General features: G+C 40.4%; 1 protein-coding gene across 2 annotated transcripts in view; it reads left to right on the forward strand.

Moving 5' to 3' along the window:
* Nucleotides 1-24,840, forward strand: part of PDXDC1 (pyridoxal dependent decarboxylase domain containing 1) — a 36,953-nt gene that overhangs the window by 5,064 nt on the left and 7,049 nt on the right. For both annotated transcript variants that reach the window (XM_074322781.2, XM_019710381.3), the window contains exons 2-16: nt 156-229; nt 786-851; nt 2,734-2,814; nt 4,498-4,644; nt 5,004-5,193; nt 7,148-7,216; nt 8,048-8,126; nt 12,138-12,222; nt 13,127-13,175; nt 13,328-13,429; nt 14,291-14,416; nt 17,936-17,986; nt 20,714-20,777; nt 22,491-22,579; nt 23,386-23,491. In XM_074322781.2, coding sequence (XP_074178882.2) covers nt 156-229; nt 786-851; nt 2,734-2,814; nt 4,498-4,644; nt 5,004-5,193; nt 7,148-7,216; nt 8,048-8,126; nt 12,138-12,222; nt 13,127-13,175; nt 13,328-13,429; nt 14,291-14,416; nt 17,936-17,986; nt 20,714-20,777; nt 22,491-22,579; nt 23,386-23,491 — 1,378 coding nt within the window. The remainder of the gene's footprint in view (nt 1-155; nt 230-785; nt 852-2,733; nt 2,815-4,497; nt 4,645-5,003; nt 5,194-7,147; nt 7,217-8,047; nt 8,127-12,137; nt 12,223-13,126; nt 13,176-13,327; nt 13,430-14,290; nt 14,417-17,935; nt 17,987-20,713; nt 20,778-22,490; nt 22,580-23,385; nt 23,492-24,840) is intronic.

Consider the following 24,840-nt stretch of genomic DNA (forward strand, 5'->3'; position numbering starts at 1 on the left):
GAACTGGTGGACTTTTTTGTTTATACGTTTGTACTGTCGGAATTTTTTAATCAAACATGTACTTTGTAATAAAGCCATGTATTTTTCTGGGTGAATTATGTCACAGAGGTAATAGGGCTTATCAAAATTGAACCTTTGAAAATTTTGTTTCCTAGGGAGCAGACCCTACGTTAGCTGAAATGGGAAAAAACTTGAAGGAGGCCATGAAGATGCTAGAGGACAGTCAGAGGTGAGCCTGTGGGACAGAGGTGTTCAGCCTGTCGGGAAACTGGTGGCACTGGTTTCCTGCTGTTAAAAACACCTCTGAGTTTCAGAATGTCACCCTTAGTTTTGGCTGACGTTATTTATTTATTTATGTATTTTGGGCTGACTTTAAAGTTAGTGTTTGTGTTGGGTAGAAGACGCTTTGTAATTAAAGCGTTTTGAAATTGAAGAGCAGGACTTAAAATTTTCAGTTGTGCCTATTAAGAGTTTTCCTTAATATATTGATTTGAATTTATAAATACATTTTACCTATATTAAGGTCTATAGGGTCTCAACTAACCAAGAAATGGGTTGAAGTGTTATTATTTTTCTCATGTTCTTTTCTTTTCCTGAAACTCAAACTATACCCCAAATTGGGGGCTGGGCGAGGATGGGGGGAGGAAGGGAAAGATGTGATAAATGTGTTTTAAATCCTGCATCAGTTACTAAGAGATTATAGGCAATATCGTTACATGTTTGCATGCTCAAATGTTAAAAAATTTGATATGATTAAACAAAGTTTGTTATTTCCTTTAAATTAGACGGACAGAGGAGGAAAATGGGAAGAAGATCATATCAGGGGATATTCCAGGGCCACTGCAAGGCAGGTAGGTGACAATGAAGATAAATGCCTTTAGTTAGAGTATGCATTTTCTTTAAACCAAGATTTTACCATCACTGATTTACAATTTTACTTTCAACAAGCACAAAGCAAATTTAGAGTTATGAGTAATCAATGTAACATCAGAAAACTGAAAGCCTTTGGCTGGTTGGTGATCATTCTGAGCCTCCCTGCTTCTCCCCACTTTCCCATTCAGAATTTAATACAAAATCGTGACTCAAAAACAATGCACAAATTTATAACTCAATTGTCATACTTAGTTTATCCTTGAAACTGTAATCTATATGGTAGACTGAGCTTTATTGTGAGAGATTTTAATTTGATAAGATTTTTGTAATATAGTAAAATGAAAGGAAAATATTGACTTTGTCATTTATTGAAAGAATGATTTATTTTTTGGCAACTAAAGCAAATCTGTCAAGTGTTTGTGGTTTGAGGTAGCAGGGAAAAAATTAGAAAAAGAAGTAGCTGTCTGACTAAAGTTTTCACAGGATGTTAGCATTCCATTTGGAATTAAAATCCCAGCCCAGCTTCCCTCATGCAAGCTTACTTTTTTGTGTTTTATAACCAGGAAAGTGCACATAGGTAAATATTACAACTCCCTTAAATTGTCCTTTGACCTGAATATAAATATGTACAAGGTTGCAAAAGAAAAGTGTGGAGGAAGGATCACAACCTGCCAAGCGACACATCTAACACACCCAGATACTAATATTTTAAACCAGGCACTCCTGCTTGCAGCTTGAATGGTACTGATTTACAGCCCTCTCGATGTAGAGTGTGTTCTGCAGGTCAGAGCAGGAACCAAATCCTGTAAGTCTCCCATCCAAGCCTACTGAAGGGAATTAAAGGGTGTTACTGACCCCACAGACGCTTTCCTAGAGGAGGTACCACCGAGACCATCAGGAATTCTCAGACTAGGAGGGCATCCGAGCCCCGGGCAGGAGTATTCACACTTAGTAATGCTAATAGCCACCATCTGCCATAGAACTGTGCAGGCAAAGTGTCGGATGCTTCATGTGCGTCCTCACGGGTCAGTAATACAGGGGCTGACGGACTGTCAGTAGCTCGCTCAAGGTCATGTGGCTAATCTCTCTACACAGTGTCCAAGGACTGGAGCCCCTCTCGTGGGGGTCAGCACCTTGGGCAGGATGGGTATCGGGGTATTGTTTCGATGGTGCCTCTTTTTCAAAAGAGAGAACTTTGTAGAACTCATATTCTCATTAATGGAGCGACAGTCTTTTCACATTACAAGTTGCCTTTATGTTGTTTACCGCTTTAGCCGTTCACGTTCTTCCAGAGGTTTTCACCTCTCCACGTGATGAGCCCTGAGGAACATGTCTTGGAGTACATCTGTTTATTCTAAGTGGATCTCTAGTTTTCCCGCTTGGGGGAGAGGTGGTAATAAATGATGCTTGCATTACATCTTTAAGTCTGTTAGTGCAAACAGGCAAGATGCCTCCATGGAGGGAAACGAGGTCTACCAGTGTCATTGGAGTATTCTTGCTGCTTCTGGGATTTTCTAGCGTCTTTTAAGAACCGTTGGCTCTAATGACACACTTATTCTCCAGGATTCAAATGAACAGGTAGAGAAATATTGCTTAAGCGATACTGGTGAAATTTTAAAAAAATCAGTCTCAGACTTAGGTAGAAGATTTACCCAATCACACGTAAGGTCATATTCAGAATTCAGTTAACAATTTGAGGTTTGTTTTTAAAAGATGTGTACTGTATCTCAAACACATTCTTTCTCTTGTAACTACTCAATTAATAAAACTTACCAAAGCTAGTGTGCACGAGAGCAATAGTGGGGGGGGGGTGTGTGTGCGCTGTTTCCACCTGTCCGTCAACTCTCTTTTATTCTGCAGCGGACAAGATATGGTGAGCATCCTCCAGTTAGTTCAGAATCTCATGCACGGAGACGAAGACGAGGAGCCTCAGAGCGCCCGGTAATGGAGAACGGCTGGCAGCTGCCCTGTTGCCCTATGACACTATTAGTATGTGTGGTCCTGGCTTTGACAGTGATCGCATACTTACACGTTGCTCACGTAATTCTGTTTCAGTCAGAGTTCCGTACGTTATTAAGACAATGTTCTTTTTTTTTTTTCTTTTCAGAGAGATATTTATATATTTTAGGTAATATATTTTATACAAGGAAGGCATTTAAAAACGAAATCCTGTAGTTTGTATGCTATCATGTCTTAGGGAGGGGCTGGCAGAGGGACCACAGAATAACTACTGTGAGATTTTCTGTTTCTGATTGCTAAGAATTGCTGCAGTTGAATTGATGGGTGGCAGGCCACTTTGTGAATCATCCATTTGCTTTCATTTTATGTATTCATCTATTTAGCTATTTATTTAGTTTCATTTTCTCTATAATTGTTTTTGATTTTGGGAAATAAGTAATGCATTTTCCTGGTTCAAATTTCAAAAGATAGGGTATACAAAGGCAGTTTTCCTTCTTATCTTTGCCTCTCTATCTTGTTCTCCTTTTTAGAGATAGATAGATGGTTAATATTGCGAGTTTCTTGTGTATTCTGAGATATTCTATGTGTATGTAAACACGAGCAAAATGTCTTTACTCACCCACTCTGGTACATAAATACTACACATTGTTCTGGGCCTTGCTTTTTTCATTTATGTCTTAGAGTTCATGGCATATCAGTACACGGGCACTTTCTCCTTTAAGAGCTGTTTAGTTTTACTTGGATGGGATGAGCCATATTTTAACTAGTCTCTTTGTTGTGTTTTACTATTATAAATATCACTGCAGCTGGTCGCTTTGTACATGTGTCATTTCTCAGAGAAGCAGGTGTTTCTGGCGATGAAAATCCTAGCAGTGGGATCGCTGGGCCAGATAGTTTGTGCATTTGTAATTCTGATGGATATTGCCAAATTCCCCTCCGTGGAGTTAGGCCAGTTTATAGTCCCACTAGAATGTATGAGAGTACCCCTTTCGCCATACCTTTGCCTGCAAGGTGTTAGCCAACGTAAGGGTCGTTGCCAATCTGATAGTTGAGAAATGATATTTCCGCATAATTTTAATTTGCGTTTTTCTTATGAACCAGGTTAAATGTTTTAAGACCCGTTTACATTTCCTCTTCTATGAATTGTCTCCTTTGCCTAGTATACTGTTTGATTTTTTGTCTTTTTTTTGTTGACTTTATAAGGGAAATTGGTCTTAGCCTGTCCATTTTAACTATAACATAATGCCTAGTTCCCCTTGAATTTGCTGTATTATGGTTATAAATAACTATTCATTGCAGGGAATTGATCTTCATATAATGATTCTTAAAAAAATTGTTTTCTGCACATTTTAGCTCTACCCTCCAAAGTTCTTATGGCTCCTATTTAATTTTTAAAAATTCAGGAGAAAATTATTCAAAAACAGCTTGTGTATTTAGGAAATATTCAGTAAAAAGGATATTTACCTCCAGGAATTAATTTTTAAAGTAGTTTTCTTCCCAGACTATCAATACCTTATAGGCAATTTCCTAAATTTAGCAGAATTTCTGTCTTCTAGGCCAGTAAATAGATTTCCAGTCTGACAGAAATTTCTGTAGAATACTGTCTCTGAAAGTTTTATTTATGTTTTTACTACTTTTTTTAATCTAATGAATTTTGATTAACAGAATCCAGAATATTGGAGAACAAGGTCATATAGCTTTGTTGGGGCATAGTCTGGGAGCTTATATTTCAACTCTGGACAAAGAGAAGCTGAGAAAACTTACAACTAGGATACTTTCAGACACTACCTTATGGCTGTGCAGAATTTTCAGGTAAAAACATTATGAGTTTTTAGTTTCCGACATTTATGAGTTGGGTATAGACTGAGGGGTCTTTTTTGGAGCTATGCTACCTGGATTCAAATGTGCCTCTTCCCCTTCCTCTGGGAAGTGTTCCTTAGTCTCCCCATGCCTCAGTTTCCTTATCTACTAAGTGGATGGCACTCATATCTTTTTCTGGCATTGCTGTGAGGATTAAATAAGCTAATGAATTAATACTTCTCTCCTTTGACTGATCTAGATGACAGTTTCTAGGCTGAGAAAAGAATAATTTCCATGATTATAAGATGGGGATATAAAATCAGAGTTAACCAGAGCTAAGAACACACTGATATATGGGTGTCTCTTAACAGGTATGAAAATGGCTGCGCTTATTTCCACGAAGAAGAAAGAGAAGGACTTGCCAAGATCTGCAGGCTTGCCATTCATTCTCGTTACGAAGACTTTGTAGTGGATGGGTTCAATGTGTTATACAACAAGAAACCTGTCATATATCTCAGTGCTGCTGCTCGGCCTGGCCTGGGCCAGTACCTTTGTAACCAGGTAATGGGATGTAAAGTGGAGATTTGAAAAATTTGGTGTTTTGTTCTATCTTGGAAATTTTTTTTTTTTTTTTAATCTTGGAAATTGTTAAAGTGTGTAGATCCATGTCTTCAGCTACTGTTCTTTTCAAGTCAAAAGAAAGATTTTTTTTTAATTGCTGGTTTTGTCATTATAAAAAAATACATAAGTGTATATTAATAAATTTAGGTAGGTACTTTTTTTAGTTACCCAAAGGCAACCACAGTCAAGATTTTATTTTATTTCTTCCCAGACTTTAATCAGAGTGCATGTGTTTTTTTACATGGTTACACCTGGCTTTTTTCACTTACTGTTATAACAGGTGCATATCACCTTTTCACAGTTCTTCAAAGTAAAATTTTATTTTTAATGTTTTCATAATATTCCTTCAAGTAAGTGTGTAGTATTTTAATGAATTGTTTGCCTTTTGGACAATTAGAATGTTTGCATTCTTTGGCCATTTTCAGGGAATGCTCTCTGTGTAGTGCTGTTATGGAGATCTTTATGCGTAAAGCTTTTTCTGTATTTGGGGTTATATTCCTCAGATAGATTTCCAGTCAATCCAGAATTACTAGGTCAAAGAACATTACCAATTTAAAGTTCATGGTGCATGTAGCCCAATTAGGGAGCCCCCTAATTGGAGACAAGAAATTGTTAAGCCTCTTGGCCAAGAATGTTTTAAGGCCAGACCCTTAGGATTGGAGGGCTTGTCTTTTGTAAGATAGAGGAGCCCTGGGGAGCTATATGGAGGAAATTCCAGGATTTAATTGTTTCTGAGTTGTGATCACTGGTGGCAAGAAATCATGTCCTCTTCTTAAGGATGTACAAAATGGAGAGTTTTGTAATATCCCTATAGAAACATGAAACAAATTATTTATGGAGTATCTACTGTTGGCCAGGCTCTTATGGACCCAAGGCTGTCCGATCTTCAAAAGATGTGTGAGGGTATTGTTACGTGAGAATGGCAGGTGATAGAACTGTATATGTAAGATGGTCATATTCATGTTTTAAAAAGCATTTCCATGCTTACATGTGTATTTTTTATACTTAGAAAAATACATTTATGTAAATACATTTATACCTAGAAAATGTCTGGCAGATTACATACTAACCTGTTTAACAGTGGGGGATTGGTGGCTTATGTGGGGGCATTTTCACTTTTAATTTCTATATTTTTTATTGTGTGTTTTATCTGGGCTTCACTTTCAGAATTTAAAAGAAAAATCCAGTAAAGGGGAAAAGTGTGAATAAAGTGTTTGTTAAATATTTGGTCTTTAAACTCTACTGAGTCTTAGTTTTATATAGAATAGTCTGCAACTGTTTAAAAATTTCTAAAACTATCAACTCTTCAAGTATTTGGAAGCTAAAAATGAAGACTATGAAATCTGACAACTAGTATTACTATCTTCATAACACTGACTTCATTTCTCTTAAGAAATGTACATCTGCTAGTCCGTATTTATTGCTTTTTAGAAGTAGGTGGACCCATAAATAAGATATTGTTCTTTGAATGCCTTTAGCTGGTCTTATTTACCACCAGTGCTTGGAAGAAGGATCCTAAATTATCCCCCAAAATGTTCAGGGCTCGGTTGTTTCCCAGTTTGGAAGTGCTTTTGATTTTTGATATATAAAATATACCAAAGATATTTACTCATTCAGAAAATGAGTTGATAGTTACTCACTTAGTTGACTAATTTAGAAAATTGTACATTGTCTCTGTTCTCTTAGATTACATCTCAGCTCCTGGAAATTCACCCTTTTTTTGGCTTGACTTTCTAGGTGTACTTTGACATTTATTTATAATATTAAGAGTTTTTAAGGAGAGAAATTGTTTAAAAAGAATAAGTACGACTTGTCTTAGAGCCACAATCTTTTGAAGGCAGAAGTGAATGGTGACAAAGAGCTTTTTTGTAAAACTGTATGTTTCTTCTTGCAGCTCGGCTTGCCCTTCCCCTGCTTGTCTCGTGTGCCCTGTAACACTATGTTTGGATCCCAGCATCAGATGGTGAGTTCTCCTTTTGGTTTGTAAAATACTACGGAATTGTGTTTTGAAACTGTATCTTCAACTATAGTTCTGTTTGCTGGCCTCCGGATAATTATTAGCTTATTCATGTATTGCTTAGATCTTCCCATTGCATAATACATGCTTCGGGTTTGAATGACCATGAAAGCTGGCTGGTGTATAGGTCAGGAGTACCTGGCTCTTAAGATCTTGTAATCACTGTGTCACCGGCTTTAAGTGGAATCATGGAGTCCAGTTAAGCACCAGAAATTTTTTCCAAACCTCATCCTTTGAAATGGTTGTCACTATTTCCTGGACGATGAATGGGAAGATTTTGAAAATGAGGTTCTTCATTTGTAATCTTGGGATTGGATTCTATTTAGTTTTAGACATGGAAGTGATAAAACTTTCCATACTGAAGCTACAGGGAAAAGGAATAGGTTTAGGGTTCTGCATTTCTTTTTTCAAGGTAGTTTGATTTTTCTATACATTAATTCAGATACATTAATGAGTAATATTAGAGATACATTTTTGACTGTTTTTGGGGGGTTGAGAGAATGTTTTCTTTAAATGTTTAAAACTAGGGAAATGTTAGTTCTGTATGTGCTGTCTGTAACTTTAATCACACTTAACTAATTTTTCTAGTTAGTCTTCAGGAAAAACTATTTGATTTTCATATTTATGATTAGAGAAAATAGAAGAGTTATCAAGAACAAGAATTGATTTGAGTGACTAATTTGGAGAGTCATGTGCTTCTTTTGGAAATTATAATTTGTCATTGTACAACTTTTATGCTACTTGCCTATGGTTTTATGGTTTGTCTTTTAATCCTAGGATGTTGCCCTCCTGGAGAAGCTGATTAAAGATGATATGGAACGAGGAAAACTGCCCCTATTGCTTGTTGCAAATGCTGGTAGGTGTCATGAACCCGAATCTCACATTTTGAACATATAAGGGAGAGGCTAGATCCTGAGCCTAAAAAAGACCAAGTCTTAAGAAATGATTGTGTGCCTCTGGTTGAAGATAGTCTGTATTTGCGTTGTGGTCAGAAGTATACTAAACTGGCTCATTAGATTCCCTTTAATTTTGGTTTGTTTGGGGAGTTATTATGTTTGTGTACTTTTGCATTTCGGTCATAAGTGCTTCTCTACTCCATGTGCTTCCTTTCTAAATTGAATTTTAAGATGTCATACTTAAATGTCCACAGTTAAATGTCCACCTTGTTGACTGGAGTTCAACTCCCACTTTCTGCTCCGCTTGCCAGATTGTGTATAACCTTGGACTTGAAGTTCTAGACAGAGCAATAAGGCAAAAAAAATCGTTAAACAACACACAGACTGAAAAGGAAGGATAAACTTTGTTTGCAGATAGCACGATTGTACCGATAGAAAGTCCTAAGGAAACCAAAGAAAAGTGATTGAAACTAAGAAATCTATTAAGGTTGCAGCGTTTCAGTAGACTAGCGATAATTGAAATTGGATTTAAAATGCCATTCATAATAGCATCAAAAAACGAAAACTTTATGGATAAATTTTATAAAATATATGCAAGATCTGTACACTGAAAACTGCAAAATGTTGCTGAGAAAAATTAAAGAAGACCCCCCCCAAAAAATGGAGTGGTATGCCATGTGCATGGTTGGAAGACTCAGTATTGTTAAGTCAAATCTCCCCAAATTAGTCTATAGATTCAACTCAATCCATATGAAAATCTCAGCATGCTATAATTTCTTGTAGAAATCGATAAGGTGATTCTAAAATTAATAAGAAAATACAAAAGATCTAAGAATAGCCCAGATAGTTTTGAAAAAGAACGAAATTGGAAGACTTACCCTATCTGACTTTTAGACTTACTATAAAGCTACAAATAATCAAGAGAGTGTGAGACTAAAGAGAATAGTGAGTTCAGCAATAGACTCACATGTATATGGTCATTTGATATATATATTTTTTTACAAAGATGCCACCGTAATTCAAGAGAGAAAGGATGGTCTTTTCCATTAATGGTTGTGGAACAATTGGTCATCTGCATGGAAAAAAACTGAACCTTAACCCTTACCTCACTCTATATATATTGTACAAAAATTAATTATAAATGATTCATAGACATAAAATACAAGGGCATAAGGGCCAAAACAACAAAACTTCTAGAACTTCTAGACCATGGGTTAGGCAAAGATTTCTTAGGACACAAAAGGCATGAACCATAAGTTGGACTTCATCAAAAATTAAAAGCTTTTGCTGTTTTTTCATTAAGAAAACGCAAAGGCCAGTTACATACGGGGAGAAAATATTTGCAACATTTTTCTGACAAAGGACTGTATCAAAATATACAAAGAAGTTTTACAAATCAACATTAAGGAGACAAATAATACAGTTTGGTAAATGAATAAGAGATTTCAATAGACATTTCACCAAAGAAAATACAGAGGGTGCCAAAAAAATGTACACATATTTTAAGAAAGGAATAAATTGTATTAAAATTGTAATAGTCGTTATATACCGATAACAAAAGATGAATACAAGTCATATGTATACATTTTTTTTGGCACCCCCAGTATATGGGTATTGAAGCACTTAAAAAGATGGTTAACATCATTAGCCACTAGAGAAATGCAAATTAAAACCATAGTGAGCTACTGTTACATACCTGTTAGAATGGAGAAAATAAAGTACAGTGCTAAACACTGGTGAGGATGCAGAGCAAGTGGAAATCCTATCTGTAACTCCCATCCACTGCTGGCAGGGAGGCAAATAACGTCACAGCTACTCTGGAAAACAGTTTGGCGGTTCCTCAAAAGGTTGAACATAGAACTAACACATTGACCCATTACTCCCACTTAGGTATTTATCAAAGAGAAATGAAAACGTGTCCATGCAAAGAATTGTATGCAATACTCATAACCAGAAACAACCCTGATGTCCTTAACGTATCCATGTGAATGGATAAACAAATTGTGGTATATCCGTCTCGTGGGCTGCTAAGAAATAAATAAATAAATAATTATATACATACATATATCAATCAGTAGGAATGATTTTCTAAAGCATGCTCACTGCAAAAAGCCAGACACAGAAGAAGTTACACAGCGTATGATTCCATTTCTGTAAACTTCTGAAAAAAAAGACAGAACTACAGTGACAGAAAGCAGATCAGGATTGTTTGGAGCCGGTAGGGAGTGGAGAGAGGAATGAAACTTCAAGGTGGATGAGGACACTTTTGGGATGATGGGAATATCCTCTACCTGATTGTGTTGAATTATACACTTAAGTGAGTGGATTTATACTTTAATTATAATTGAGTCAACAAAACGGATTACAGTTGTCCCTCGGTATCCACAGGGAATTGGTTCCAGAACCCTCCTCCGCCCTATGGATACCCAGATCCATGGGATGGGTGCTCGAGTCCCTACACATTTGGTGTAGTATTTGCATATAACCTGTATTTCATCTAGACTACAGCAGCGTGTGCCTATGCTTTCCCTCATTCGCGTGGACTCAGCATAGTGCTCAGTGCATGGCAAATTCAAGTTTTACTTTTTGGAACTTTCTGGGATTTTTGTTTCACCAAATATTTTTAATCCATGGTTGATTGAATCTGCCGATTTGAAACCTGTGGATTCAGAGGGCCAACTATATTTAAAAAATAATAATAAACAGAAAAACACATCCACCATATTGTTAGTAGGAACACCACCACTTCTTGCCTGACTTAGCATATTGTATGTTTAAAAAGAAACATAAACCCACCCAGATGTGATCATTTGATAGATGGGAGAGGCTTCCATTTATACGTCACCGAGTGACTTACCAGGGCGACTATACTGCTGTCACCAGAGCACACATGCCAGGGCTCAGCCAGCACATGTTGCCAAAACACCTTGCAAAGCGAATCTGAATGTGGTGTAGTCCCGGAAACAGCACTATGCTTTATGTTTTGATGGGTCATATGACATAATCCATCATTGGCCTTTGATCTTGTTTCAACTGAACCAAGTGTGTCAGTTAAGATTTTTTAAAAATTTGAGACAGACGTGTGTGGGGAAATGTTTCAGCCCTTTCTGTAGCATAAACCCTGCAAAAGAGCTACTTGGCATCAGTTATGTTTGTTGAGGCAGTCGGTGAGCGTTTGAGATCTCATTGCGTGAGGTTCTGCTAACTGGACATTCAGGAGAGTTGGGAGACTGCATTTTACTCTGCTTGTGATTAGGGAGCTGCCCAGCAAAACCTGGAGTGTAAATGAATTATCAAGGGAAGGAGTTAAAGTGTTTGAGAGGTTCAAACTGACTTCAGAATGCATGTTCTATATTAAAACAAAGACCCTCCACATTGGGTTTCAAGCACCTCGAATTCATCTGTATTTTTTATAAAGGACACACCTAAATAAAAGTAACCCAGTAAGTGACAAAAAGAGTGGAAAGGATATTTTGGACAAATGCTAACAACAAAAGTGTGGTAGCAGTGTTAGTGTGAGATATAGTAGATATGTTAATTATAATTCATATAATCTAAGAGATAACAGTTATGAATGCTTTTGAGCGTAACTGAAATATGTAAAGGAAAAACTAAAGGAAAAATTGATAGAATCTAGTATAAATTGACAAATCCACAATCTTGGTGGGAGACTTGAATGTATTTCTCATGAAACAACAGATCAAATAAATAGAAAATACAGGGGATTTAAACAACAAAAGTAACAAGCTGTTTTATAGATACATATAATGAAGAATACACAGTCTTCAAAACTTGAATAATCAACTTGCAAAAGTTGATTTTAAGCCAATCCACAAAGAAAATATTAATAAAAAATAGGGAGTGTTACTAACCTCACAGGAAGATAACGTATATAAAAGCTCTAATCATGCTGTAAAGACTCAGAAGACGTTTGTTCCTTTTAGTATCTTTCTGTGTGTGTTTTATCCTAGGAACTGCAGCCGTGGGGCACACAGATAAGATTGGGCGTTTGAAAGAACTGTGTGAGCAGTACGGCCTCTGGCTCCACGTGGAGGGGTGAGTGCAGGCGAGGCTGTGGGTAGCCCACTCACAGTGCTTGTGAGGAGTAGGCATCCAGGTGCGCACGTTGTCGCGGCGTTGATCGCTAAGGGCTCTGTGGGTTGCAGAGAAAATAACCCCATTTGGCTTAAACAAGAACGGATTTGATTGGCTCACATAACTAAGTAGAGCAGTGATAGGACTGGCTGTAGGCACATCAGTTAGCACTCAGTGTCCTCCCCGCAAACCCCCACCCCACACTTGGCTTAATTTCCTCTGTGTTGGTTCCACCTATAGATGCACTTTCCTGTTAAGGTGCAAAGTAGCTGCTGCAACTCTAGCCGTCTTTTCAGGTTTGTGTCCAGTGGGTCAGAAGTCCCAGCAAAAGTCTCCTACTGAACCCATCAGTGTGGCAGGCAAATGTAATACTCTGATAGTTTAGGTTATTTGGCCACCCCTGAAGCAGGTGGTGGTGTCTCGTCCACCCAAAGCTGTGGTAGATAGAGGAGCCTGGGGTGGCTTCCCCGAAGACCGGTGGGGTGCTGCTAAGAGAAGAGAGGGAGGATGCAGGGCAGCCAGAGCACTCCATGTCCAGCACTTCCTGCTGTGTAGGCTTCTTCTTTATTTCATCCCTCTGGGAAAGGATGGCTGGAAAGGAATAGCCATACAAGATGTAAGACCCACTACACTAAGTAGGAGACATTCCCTGAAGTACATCTTGATTAAAATTCATTTTCAAGGTTTTCTTGAAGTTTGTATGTCCTACATTTTCTGATGCTGTTATAAAAGCTAATACAAAGGTGAGAGACATTTAAATGTCAGCTTGGAATAGCACAGCCTCCTGTTTTCTTTTTGAAAGTATATATTTAGTGAATAAGCAGCAGTAAATAATTAGTTCTTAGATTGGTGTTTTTTCTTCCAGTGTGAATCTGGCAACATTGGCTCTAGGTTATGTCTCCTCATCTGTGCTGGTATGTTGTTGCTTTACTAAATACTGTGTTTTTAAGAAAGGATTTAAAGTCATTTAACCCCGGATGGCTTTTCATGGTTTTTATGAATGGAGGAGGGTGTTGGGTTTCGTGTATTCTGATAGTCTAACAAAAAGTTGTTCCCTCGTCGGTAGGCTGCAACCAAATGTGATAGCATGACCTTGACTCCGGGCCCGTGGCTGGGTTTGCCAGCTGTACCTGCAGTCACCCTTTATAAACACGACGATCCTGCCTTGGTAAGCTGACTCTCGCGGGAGGGAGTGGGGGTGGTTAATCATTATTGGATCTGTGGGCAAAATACAGAAAAACAAAAGGAAAAAGTGAACAGTTTCCTTAATGCCACTTCTGTGACTTTTTATTTTCAAAAACCTGTTTCTAACAGAAGTGAAACTGTACCACATGTATTTTTTCCTATTTTCTCCCCATACTTCCCTGTGTGTATGAAGATCTTTTTATGACATTTATGACCGCATCATATTCTGTTACTCTCCGACCACAATTTATTTCATTGTTCTCCATTTGTGAGCTTTTAGGATGTTTTCAAATGTTTGTTACTGAAATAATGAACATCTTTCTAGGGTTCACATGATTTCCTTAGAAGAGGTTCCCAGAGGGGGCATGGTCCGCATTGTCTGGAAGGTCGTAACATGGTATTTTTGTAAAAAAACACAGCAGTGGTTCTCAGTAGTGGATCAGTTAGTGATAGGCTCGTGCAAAATAAACTTCAGTGGTTCTTGCCACACCAGTTGATGTCTTGCCCTGTTGAGAATGACCAAGTGTTTGAGGACCCTCAGAACCGCCTTGGAAGGGGCTGCCTCTTGAGTGACTAAAAACTCCAGCTCTGGATGTGACCCCTCTAGAGTCTTATCCTGGCTTTGCCTCATCTCAGACATGGACCCTGGGACAATGCAAGGTCTCTGAGCTAAGTTGCCTAGCTTTCTTACTTCCTGGAGTTTTTGGATGATCAAATGAATAGTGTAAGCCAGATGCCTGGCATGGCATCTGACACATACTAAGTGCCTTGTAAGTGACAACTAGTTAATTCTGCTCTGTGATTTCACTGGCTTTGGTTAACAAATGCATGTTGGCTTTTTCAGACTTTAGTTGCCGGCCTTACATCAAATAAGCCAGCAGACAAACTCCGTGCCCTGCCACTGTGGTTGTCGTTACAATACTTGGGACTTGATGGGATTGTGGAGAGGATTAAGCATGCCTGCCAGCTGGTGAGTCGAAACCTCAAGTTTAAATGAGCCACAAATACTCCACGGCAAAAGCAGAGTCAGAAAAACACTCCATCCATTTCGGTGCTCTCCATCCAGTACCTTGTGCTCAGGATTTTTCACCTCATAGCAAGCAGGCTACTAGTCCTACATGCGTACGTTTCTTCTTCCAAGTTCAGGGAGAGACTGCTGGGGTTGGCCCAGCATTTATGTCCATAGGAAAATGGGTGCAGATGAATGTGGTGTCAGCGTGGGATGAGAACAGTCACAAGGTGACAGCCACGGAGTGGTGAGGGGTGCAGAAGGGGGTGAACGTTCTGCTTGACGGACTGACTCTTGAGGGTGAAGGAGAATGATGGTTGGGGGCTGATTATGGATGGTCCGTGTATTTTTCACATCAGCTGGCTTGGGTTCCCTAATTGCAAGGCTTTGGGGGACAATTTTAATTCTCTTTCTCTTTGAGGTGTTCTGATTGTGAAATTATATATAATTATGCTGTAGTTTAAAAAGCAAAAGGATGTCATATTTACGTAGTTTGAGAGCTGAGTCTAAAAGCATGACATCACCTCTCTATACCTCCATTTTCTTATCTGTAAAATAGGGATAATGATAAAATCAAAGATTGTTATGAGGACTTAAGGAGTTTATGCATGTGAAGCTCTTACAGTAGTGCGTAATCATGTGGTAAGTTATGCAGATAGGTTTAAAAGTAAATCTTTGTTATAAATAGTGTATTCTTAGGGAGTTGGCACTTCCTTGAGTGTCATTTTTATATTTACGCAAAAGTACTTTTGTATTACTTTTGTAACCCTAGTCCTCTGGTTCATAATGTTACGATGATTCATTCTAACATTAGTTTCTAATGAAATAGAAACATTCTAAATGAAGTGGTTTCATCACATTAAATAATTTTTTAAGATTTGTGTTCATTAAGTTTACAGAAGCACCACATTTTAAAAAAAGTTTTCCCACCGGGCGGTTGGCTCACATTTTTTGGGTTGGTTCTTTGGAAGAAGAAGCCTTTGTTGCCATAGAAATGTAGTCAGTTCAGGGAAGGTTTGGGCACTCAGGGGAGAGTTTTTTCAACTTCCTTTCCCTATGGAGTGCAGGAAAATAACGATGACATCAACTACTAAACCCTTGAGTCACCGCAGCTCTGGCATCTTCCTGCAAGCCAGCGCTGGCTGAGCTCAGCTGCTCCGGAGGACCTGACTGGCGTCCTTCTGGTGGCTCGCCACTGCTAAATAAGTGCACGTCAAGCTGCAAGCAGATTGAGCAGATGCGGTTATCTGTGTGCATTCACGCCTGATAGTCCACACCAGGCCGTAGGTTCTCTGAGAGCGCAAGCTGTGTCCGCCTCCTCCTTCCTCCTCCTCCTCCTCGTCGTCATCTTTACCTCATGGGAAGCAGTTACTGAGCATATACTCAGTGCCAAACACTGCGAAGCCCTGCACATGTGTCGTCCCGGGGGTCCCCACAAGTTCACTAGAATATAAGGTCTGAAAACAACGCAGTTCAGATTTAGTTTTCAAGGATTTCCAGTGTTCAATACTCAGTAAATGTCTGTGGAATTACTGGACCCCAGTCCCATGAGGTGCAGACTGTTTTATCTGCACACCACTGATGGCAGATCTGGAATTGAGACACTACTGTAATGATGATGGTGATGGCAGTCGTCACTTACATAACGCACGCCATGTGCTCCACACCGTTCCTAGGCGCTTAACGTGAATCAACTCATTTAATCTCATCTATCCTGTACGAGAGATACTGTCATTCCCCCTTTTACAGTTCAGGCAACTGAAGCACAGAGAGGCTAAATCCCTTACCCAAGGTCGTAGCTAGCATGTGGCAGATTAACTTACCCAAGCTCCTGCAGGTGCTAAGTGGCAGAACCAGGTTTTGAACCCAGGTGTGGTTCCAGAGCCCACGCTCCTAAGCGGCTCTTAACAGGCTTTTACCAATGCTTCGCTCTCTCATTTATCTTTGCTTCTCCTCCCCCAGCAGTAGCTGCCGTGTCTTGTGCACATTTGCACTCAGTATTTTTTTTCTTTTTTATAGAGGCTGAATTGATACATAACATATTAGTTTCAAGTGTGCAACATGATTCGATATTTATAAATATTGTGAAATGGTCACCACAGTCATAAGTCTAGTTAACATCTGTCACTGTACATAGTTACAAAAATTCTTTTTCTTGTGATGAGGACTTTGGAGATTTACTCTCTTATCAACGTTCAAATATGCCACACAGTATTAGTAACTACAGTCATCATGCTGTATTAAAATCCTCATGGCTTATTTATTTTATAACTGGATGTTTATACCTTTTGACCCCCTCCATCCATTTTGCCCCAGCCCCAGCCCCATGCCTCTGGCAACCACCAGTCTGTTCTCTGTAGCTATGAGCTTGTTTTTCTTTGTTTTGTTTTGCTTTAGATTCCACATATAAATGAGTTCGTATGGTATTTGTCTTTCTCTGTGTGAATTATTTCACTTATCTTAATGCCCTCAAGGTCTACCTGTATTGTTGCAAATGGCAAGATTTCATTCTTTTTTATGGCTGACAGCACATTTTCTTTATCTATGTATCTATCGATAGGCTCTCACGTTGTTTCTGTATTTTGGCTAATGCTGCACTAAACATGGGGGTGCATATATCTTTTCAAATTAGTGTGTTCGTTTTCTTCAGATAAATACCCAAAAGTGGAATTTCTGGATCATGTGGTAGTTCTATTTTTAATTTTTTGAGGAACCTTCATACTATTTTCCACAGTGGCTGCACCAATTTACATTCCCACCAACAGTGCACGAGGGTTCCCTTTTCTCCATATCCTCACCAACACATTATTTCTTTTGCATAATAACCATTCTGATGGGTGATAGGCGATATCTCATTGTGGTTTCGATTTGCATTTCCCTGATGATTAGGGATGTTGAGCATCTTTTCATGTACCTGTTGGCCATCTTTATGTCTTCATTGGAAAAATGTCTATATAGACTTCTGCCCATTTTTTAATTGGATTGTTTGAGGTTTTTGCTACGGGACTGTGTGAATTCTTTACATATTTTGGATAGTAACCGCTGATCGGATAAGTGATTTCCAAATATTTTGTCCCATTCAATAGGTTGCCTTCTCATTTTGTTGATGGTTTTCTTTGCTGTGTAGAAGGTTTTCAGTTTGATGTAGTGCCCCTTGTTTATTTTTGCTTCTGTTGCATTGCACTCAGCAGTTCTCAAATGAATGAGTGACTTACATTGCTAATACGAAAAATTCATGTCTGTCTCATCAGAAATAGCTCTTTTGGAACCACTAAATATAACTAAACTGAAAGAGTAGGGAATATTTGCAGATGTTGAAATGCAAAAATTGGCAGCCGAACTTAGAAATCACTAAGATGTAGATGGCTTCATCTGCTTGGGATCCTTGTTTGCAGACCTGCAAAGACCTTGTGAAAACTGCTTCTTAATAGATTGTGCCAATCTAATGAAATTATATAAGCTGTTTTTTGTTATTTGCAGAGTCAACGGTTGCAAGAAAGTTTGAAGAAAGTGAACCACATCAAAATCTTGGTATAGTATATACTTTAATTTGTTTTTGAAGTGAATATTTTTTTTTTTTTTAAAGATTTTTTATTGGGGAAGGAGAACAGGACTTTATTGGGGAACAGTGTGTACTTCCAGGACTTTTTTCCAAGTCAATTGTCCTTTCAGTCTTAGTTCTGGAGGGTGCTGTTCAGCTTCAAGTTGTTGTCCTTTCAGTCTTAGTTGTGGAGGGCGCAGCTCAGCTCCAGGTCCAGTTGCTGTTGCTAGTTGCAGGGGGCGCAGCCCACCATCCCTTGCGGGAGTCGAAACCAGCAACCTTGTGGTTGAGAGGATGCGTTCCAACCAACTGAGCCATCCGGGAGCTCAGCGGCAGCTCAGCTCAAGGTGCCATGTTCAATCTTAGTTGCAGGGGGCCAAGGCCACCATCCCTTGCGGGATTCGAGGAGTTGAACTGGCAGCCTTGTGGTTGAGAGCCCACTGGCCCATGTGGGAATCGAACCGGCAGCCTTCGGAGTTAGGAGCATGGAGCTCTAACCGCCTGAGCCACTGGGCTGGCCCTAAAATTACATTTTTTGGAAGAGACTTGTGTGTGGACTGATGACCTAATTCTACCGTTAGCATAAAGCCTAGAAATTTGCACCATACACTGTTTGAACCCCTACAGTGCTTTTCATAGAATGCACTTGTAGTTTTATTCTGTTAAAATTTAGAACTTCACAAAGATCTACTAAATTACACCCCTGACTTCACCTGCCCAACAAATTTAGAACACCCATCTTGAAATGAGAAATCATTTTGTCTCTCAGAAAATGTCGGCCTACATTTTCTGCAACCTTCTGACACCAGAGTTTTCATTTGCAGGCAAGGGAATAAAGAAGAGAAAAGCAAGTGGCCCTCCTCTCATCTTCCCCGATATTTTCCTGAACGATAATAAGAGTGTATCAGAGATTGCTCCCTAGGGTGAGATTTAGTGAGGCTGATAACCAAGTAACCGCTGTGGCACAGCCAGGTTCCCTAAGAATCGCTGTCTGTGCCCACATCTCCCTTCTCCAGGCTCCCACAGTCTCCTCCGTCACATCTGGACGGACCCCAGAAGCCGCTCACATCCAGAAACTCAGACGCACTCCTCAGCTCACTGCCACCAGCACCAGGGCCTTCTCCATGGTGCCGGGGCGGCCTCTAGTCAGCATGTCAGGGGCAAATCTGATATTGTCACCTTATGCCTGAACATCTCCAGATGTCCCTGTGGGGCATCTACCTGGTTTCGTGTTTACATCTCTGCGGCCTTCTAAGGTTTTCTTTGTCTTTAGTGTCTTGCTACTTTCACCATGATGTATCTTAGGATTGTTTGAAAATGCTGGTTGGGAATTGTGCTTCTTCAACCTGAGGATTCCTTTTTTAAATCAATTGTATAGAATTCATTTTCAGAACCACGACCTCTTTCTTTAGTCTGCCATCTGGAACTTCGGTTCACGGCATGTTCCACCTCGTCATTGCGTCTTCTGTCAGTCTCTCTGATCCTTTCCACCTCTGTGCAGCCTTCTAATGCATTTCTCCAGATCTTTCTTTGAGTTCAGTAATCTGCTCTTGAGATGCATCTACTCTACCATTTAACCTATTGACTACATTTTTACTTCTCAGTGACTTCTGTTTCATTGTAGCAAAGTAAGACCTGGTCTTATATAAGTCCCGGTGTTATAGTAAAATAAGACCAGGTCTTGTATTAATTTTTGCTCCAAAAGACGCATTAGAGCTGATTGTCTGGCTAGGTCTTATTTTCAGGGAAACACGGTAATAGATTTATTGGTTTATGTGGAAATAAAAGGATATAATAGATACAAAAGCACAGGATTTGGCTCAATGAGTAATTGGCAGATTTGAATATACATCTTGCTTGATCTGAATCACATCTACAGGGTCCTTTGAAAAGTCAGTAGAGAAGATCTTGGGCCAACTACTTCCTGTCTTTCCAAACTAGCGTTTCCTGTTGTGGCCCCATGAGTGAGGCATACACAGGCCTTAGAAAATAGGTCTTAGGACTAGAATCGTAGTATTGGGATTGTTGAATGTCTGGAGATCTTCTCTCCCCATGTTCCTCGCTCCGTCCCCCACTCCCCCCAAAACACCCCCGCCTGTCAAGGGCATTGCTGATCCCTTTGTGTCCTCCTGACCCCACGGTGAAGCTGATGGCTGGCTGTGTTTTTGTCCAGTGGAGAGCATGAACTTAATGCTGGCTTATATTCATGCAGTAAACGTTGTCATCTGTCATTGAACCCATTAATGAAGTTGGTTGTCAGGTGTCTGTCCTAATGTAAGCACTGAATGTAAGAGCTGCAGAAGATACACAGGGTCAGCTCTAGACTCTGGTTACCCACATTGCCGTCAGGACTTGTCTCCGGTTTGGGGAGTTTTACAAGGTGAATGTACTTGTTCCTTTTTTCCTATGGGTATAGAACTTTCCAGTCATTTTAACTTATGTTTCTCCATTATATTAAAAGTTCCTCCTGCTTTAATTTCAGTACACCAGTGTCAGATATTATAATTCAGCAATGTATTCTCGGAACTGGCTTATAATTATTTCTAAGAAATATCCTGAACCCTTGATTTTTGTTTCTCTAACAACTGAAAGTAACTTTTGAATTTTTGTATGTGTTTATTAAAAAAATACATTTCTAGCCTACTTTTCAAACTCTGTTTCATTTGTAAGTATTTGGAATTTAATGTTACTGGGTAATATCAGATTTCATTTTTCAGGTGGAAGATGAGCTCAGTTCCCCCGTAGTGGTGTTCAGATTTTTCCAGGAGTTACCAGGCTCAGGTAGGTGATTTTAAAAAGAGAATTATTTTTGTATCCATGTTTAAGGGCTTTGAATTTTAAACCATTTCACGTTAAATGGACAGTCTAAAATATTTTGATAGCTAAAATCTTCAGTCATCATTTCAGACTAATGTAATAATTTTCTCAAGAACTGTAGACCTAAATGCCTTAGCATGTTACCAGTAATTTCCTGTGATTAAACCAGTGGTTTCCAGATTCTGGTCCCTGCACTCGTGCTGGAATGAATGAGAAAGTCACTTGAAAATAGAGATTTGTGGGCCCTACTTCCTAGATATTTTGATTTAGTAGGTTGGATCCAGAAGTCTCTATTTTTAAGGAAGGTCCCCAATGCCACCATCCTAGTATAGAGCACTGTTGTTTTTCACCACTGTTGTTTTTCACCTGGATGGCCACAGTCCCCTCTCAACTGTTCTGTCACTTCTGTACATTCCACACCATTCTCCACATGGCAGTCAGATGAGCGCTGTAAGAGGAAGTCACATCGTGTCACTTTCCTGTTTCCGTTGAATAAGGTCTCGACTCTGTACCCGGCCTTACAAGGCCTGCAGTGCTACCCCTCCCTTCCTCTTCGCCTGCCTCTTACGCACTTGGCCTTTTGCTTACGAGAGTAAGACCTCGTGCTCCTGCAGTTCCCTCTGCCTCTCACTCGTTTCCCCTTGCTCTTCTCCTGGCTCCTTCTTGCCTCAGGTCTCCATAATGTCTGCCTCCTCGGAGACGCCTTCTTTGTCAGCCCTGCCTCAGGTGACTCCCTAGCATGTCACAAACTCCCCCCCCCCCCCAACCTTCTCGTTTGGTGCTCACAATATAGAATGATTTCATTTCTTTCTTGATGGTCTGTTTCCTCAAGCAGAATGTAAACTCCAAGATGACAAAACCATATCAGTCTTATATCCCTCCTGCCTGGCACAACACCTGGCACAAGTGGGCACCCAGACCATCTGATGAGTGGAAGATATTCTGTTGTGAAGCCCAGCTATTGGGGTCTCTGATGTACCTTGCACAGTGCTTGGTAGATTAGTTGATGACTTACAATGTTGTACTTTGCTTTCCTTTTGAAATTCCTTGAAAGAAAACTTCGAATGAAATTAAGAATTCTATTTGTGTGAATATATTCAAATGTTGTTATTTTTCATGAGAAAATTTAACAAGATACAGTTCATTTATTTTCAAGTTGTGGTTTTAAAACAACACAAAATTTACCATCTTAACCATTAAGTGCACAGTTCAGTAGTAAGTACATTCACATTGTTGTACAGCAGTTCTCCAGAACTTTCTCATCTTGCAAATTTTACCTTCTGTACCCATTAAACAGCAACGCCCCATTTCCTTCCTCTTCCCAGCCCTGTTCCACTTCTGTCTCTATGAATTTGACTACTTTAGACGCCTCATGGAATAGAAAACATGCAGCATTTGTCCTTCTGTGACTGGCTTCTTTCACTCAGCATAGTGTCCTCCAGCTTCCTCCATGCTGAGCATGTGACAGAATTTCCTTCCTTTTTAAGGCGGAATAACAGTCCATTTATGTGTATGCCACAGTTTGTTTATTCACTGTAAGATGTACATTTGATTATTATATTTAAGGCATTTCTCTTGGGTTAATATTAGGAGCTGAAGGAAATGGGGTTGGGGGGGTGCCTGTTTTACTTAGCTGTGTTTCTGGGAGGTGAACCCCTTTCTCTGTTTTGGTGTCAGATCCGGTGCCTAAAGCTGTCCCGCCGCCCAACATGGCCCCTTCAGTTGTCGGCCGCGAGAGAAACTCCTGTGATGCACTGAACCGCTGGGTAAGAATGGCAGGCGTGTGCTTTCTTCTGCATCCCAGGTGGTTGGGATAACACATGGTCATGCCTGGGAAAGGAACCCCACAGGAGGAGCCTTCGGTGAAGGCGCTGGTTTCTGTTCCTATTCGCTTCACCTTTGCTTCTGTGTGAGGCTGTAAACGCACGGTGAGCGCTGCAGCGCGGCCGCGTTGGGTTCAGGTGAGGGTCGTAGTGATACCAAAGGCACGTGAGCTAGAGGCCCCTGCACACCTCTGGCGGTTGTACCTCCGGGATTTTAGTCTAAAGAATGTTCACCATAGTGTTATCAATCTTAGCAAAACCTTGGTCATGCCCAACCTGGGTGGTTTGGTGAGTAAGTTAGGGTATATCCATGTAGTGACATTCAAAAGAGCCAGTATAAGCCACGTAGCTGGGTGTTTACGAAGAAGGGACATGGTCATCATAAGTTATATGACAAAATGCAGGCTACTGCACAGTGTGTAGACTGTCCTGTTTTATGACAACAACGAAACACACACCCCCACTCACAGAGAAAGATCCGGGGTGCACCACGTGTCAACAGCGCATGTTCCTCAGTGGTGCAGTGTGGGTAATTTGTATTCTTTTGGTTTACCTGTATTTCCTAGACTTTTTTTCAATGAACTTATATATTTTTTAAGAATAAATGTAAAATTTACTGTTTTTAAAAAGTTGCCGTAGTATTCAGAGAACAAAGGATGAAAGTAGCCCCACGGTCGGGGGTGGGGGGGGAGGGAGACACTTGGTCCCCTCCCTGCAGCAGTGCGTTCACTCCGCCCTCTTCCCTGCAGCTGGGAGAACAGCTGAAACAGCTGGTGCCTGCGAGTGGTCTCACTGTCATGGACCTGGAGGTGGAGGGCATGTGCCTGCGCTTCAGCCCTTTGATGACAGCGGCAGGTGACTGTCCCCATGGATCGCCCTCACTTTTTTGCTGGGAGCAAGTGACATGTCTGTTAAAGTCCAGGCTGTGATACTCTGTTCTCTTTGGGGTTTTTTTCTTTTCTTTTGAGCTAAATTTAGGTAGATTAGTCTCGTGTCATTTTTCAGAAAGAGATGCTTCTGCAGTCCCTAGAATGCTTACGTTTTGATGCCTTGTGACCCTTTTCTGTGCATTGGTTCTCAGTCCAGCCCACCCATTGGAATCCCCTGGGAGCTCTGACAACTCCCAACAACTGGGCCACAATGACAGATTCTGATTTACTGGGTGTGGCGTGGAGCCTGGGCGTCTTATCTTTGGAGGGTCCCTTGGTGATTCTCAGGGGCCAGTGAAGGTTGAGGACTGTTTGAGGCATTTAAGACAGCAGCGTAGCTGAAAGTACATGGACTGTTAGGGCAGAGTCCTGGGTACGTGTCCCCCCTCGGCCACTTCATACCTCTGGGACCTTGAGCATGTTTCTTCTCTCCAGACCTGTTCCCCACTACCTCATGGTAGCAGTGCAAAGATTAAAACGAGATCATGCATGTGAAATGCCTTAGGTGGAGCTTGGCTTGTTATAGTAGGCTCTTAAAAATGAGCTAAAAAAAGAGACATTAAAATTTGGGTTGTGCTTTTTTCTGAGATGATTTAAACCTTTTCACAAAATGTTTGGTGGTTTTTCATGAGATGTTTCAACATTTTTAGAAAGCTGTTTTCTCAGAGTCATCCTAGTAGGGGCATGCAGGCATCTGTCCTGCAAAGGAAAGCCATCGGGAAGGTGGCTGGTGGCCTCCTTTGGGAGTCTCTGTTCCTGCTGTGCAGGGTCCCCAGCCCCAGAGGCCTGGTCCCTGACAAGGGACCTGAGGACACCGAGGCAGCATGTACTGCCTTAATGACATCACACGCAACATTCAGTAGAGGGAAGTAAGGGAGCCCTCGACACACCTCGGGCTCTGACCTTCAGTAGTGACTTGGCTCTGTCATCGTCATCACACGGCTCTTCCTGCCTCCCTGCCACAAACCCGCCCAGACCCCTTTCTCTCCAAGATGTTAGTGTCCAGATGACTATGGTTACCGTTTGTTTTTAGCCTGTGGTATGATTTTATAACTTGCCCTAAGCAGAGTCTTCCTGTGGGAGGAATCTGATATCTATGTGAGAATATCATTGTGTGTTATATTGAAGGGGTTCTTCTCTCTTCTGCCTACAAAAACTGCCTACACCTGGAGCAGCTGGCTGTCTTCACTTTGAACAGCAGATTGTCCCATGTCTGTGTTTAGTAGCTTTTGTTCTAATTCCTCAACTCAAGCACTTTGGATGTACCTAGAGGTC

This window comes from Rhinolophus sinicus, chromosome 10, assembly GCF_057876585.1.
Source record: "Rhinolophus sinicus isolate RSI-liver-muscle chromosome 10, RSI-T2T, whole genome shotgun sequence".
In the NCBI taxonomy this organism is placed as follows: Eukaryota; Metazoa; Chordata; class Mammalia; order Chiroptera; family Rhinolophidae; genus Rhinolophus; species Rhinolophus sinicus.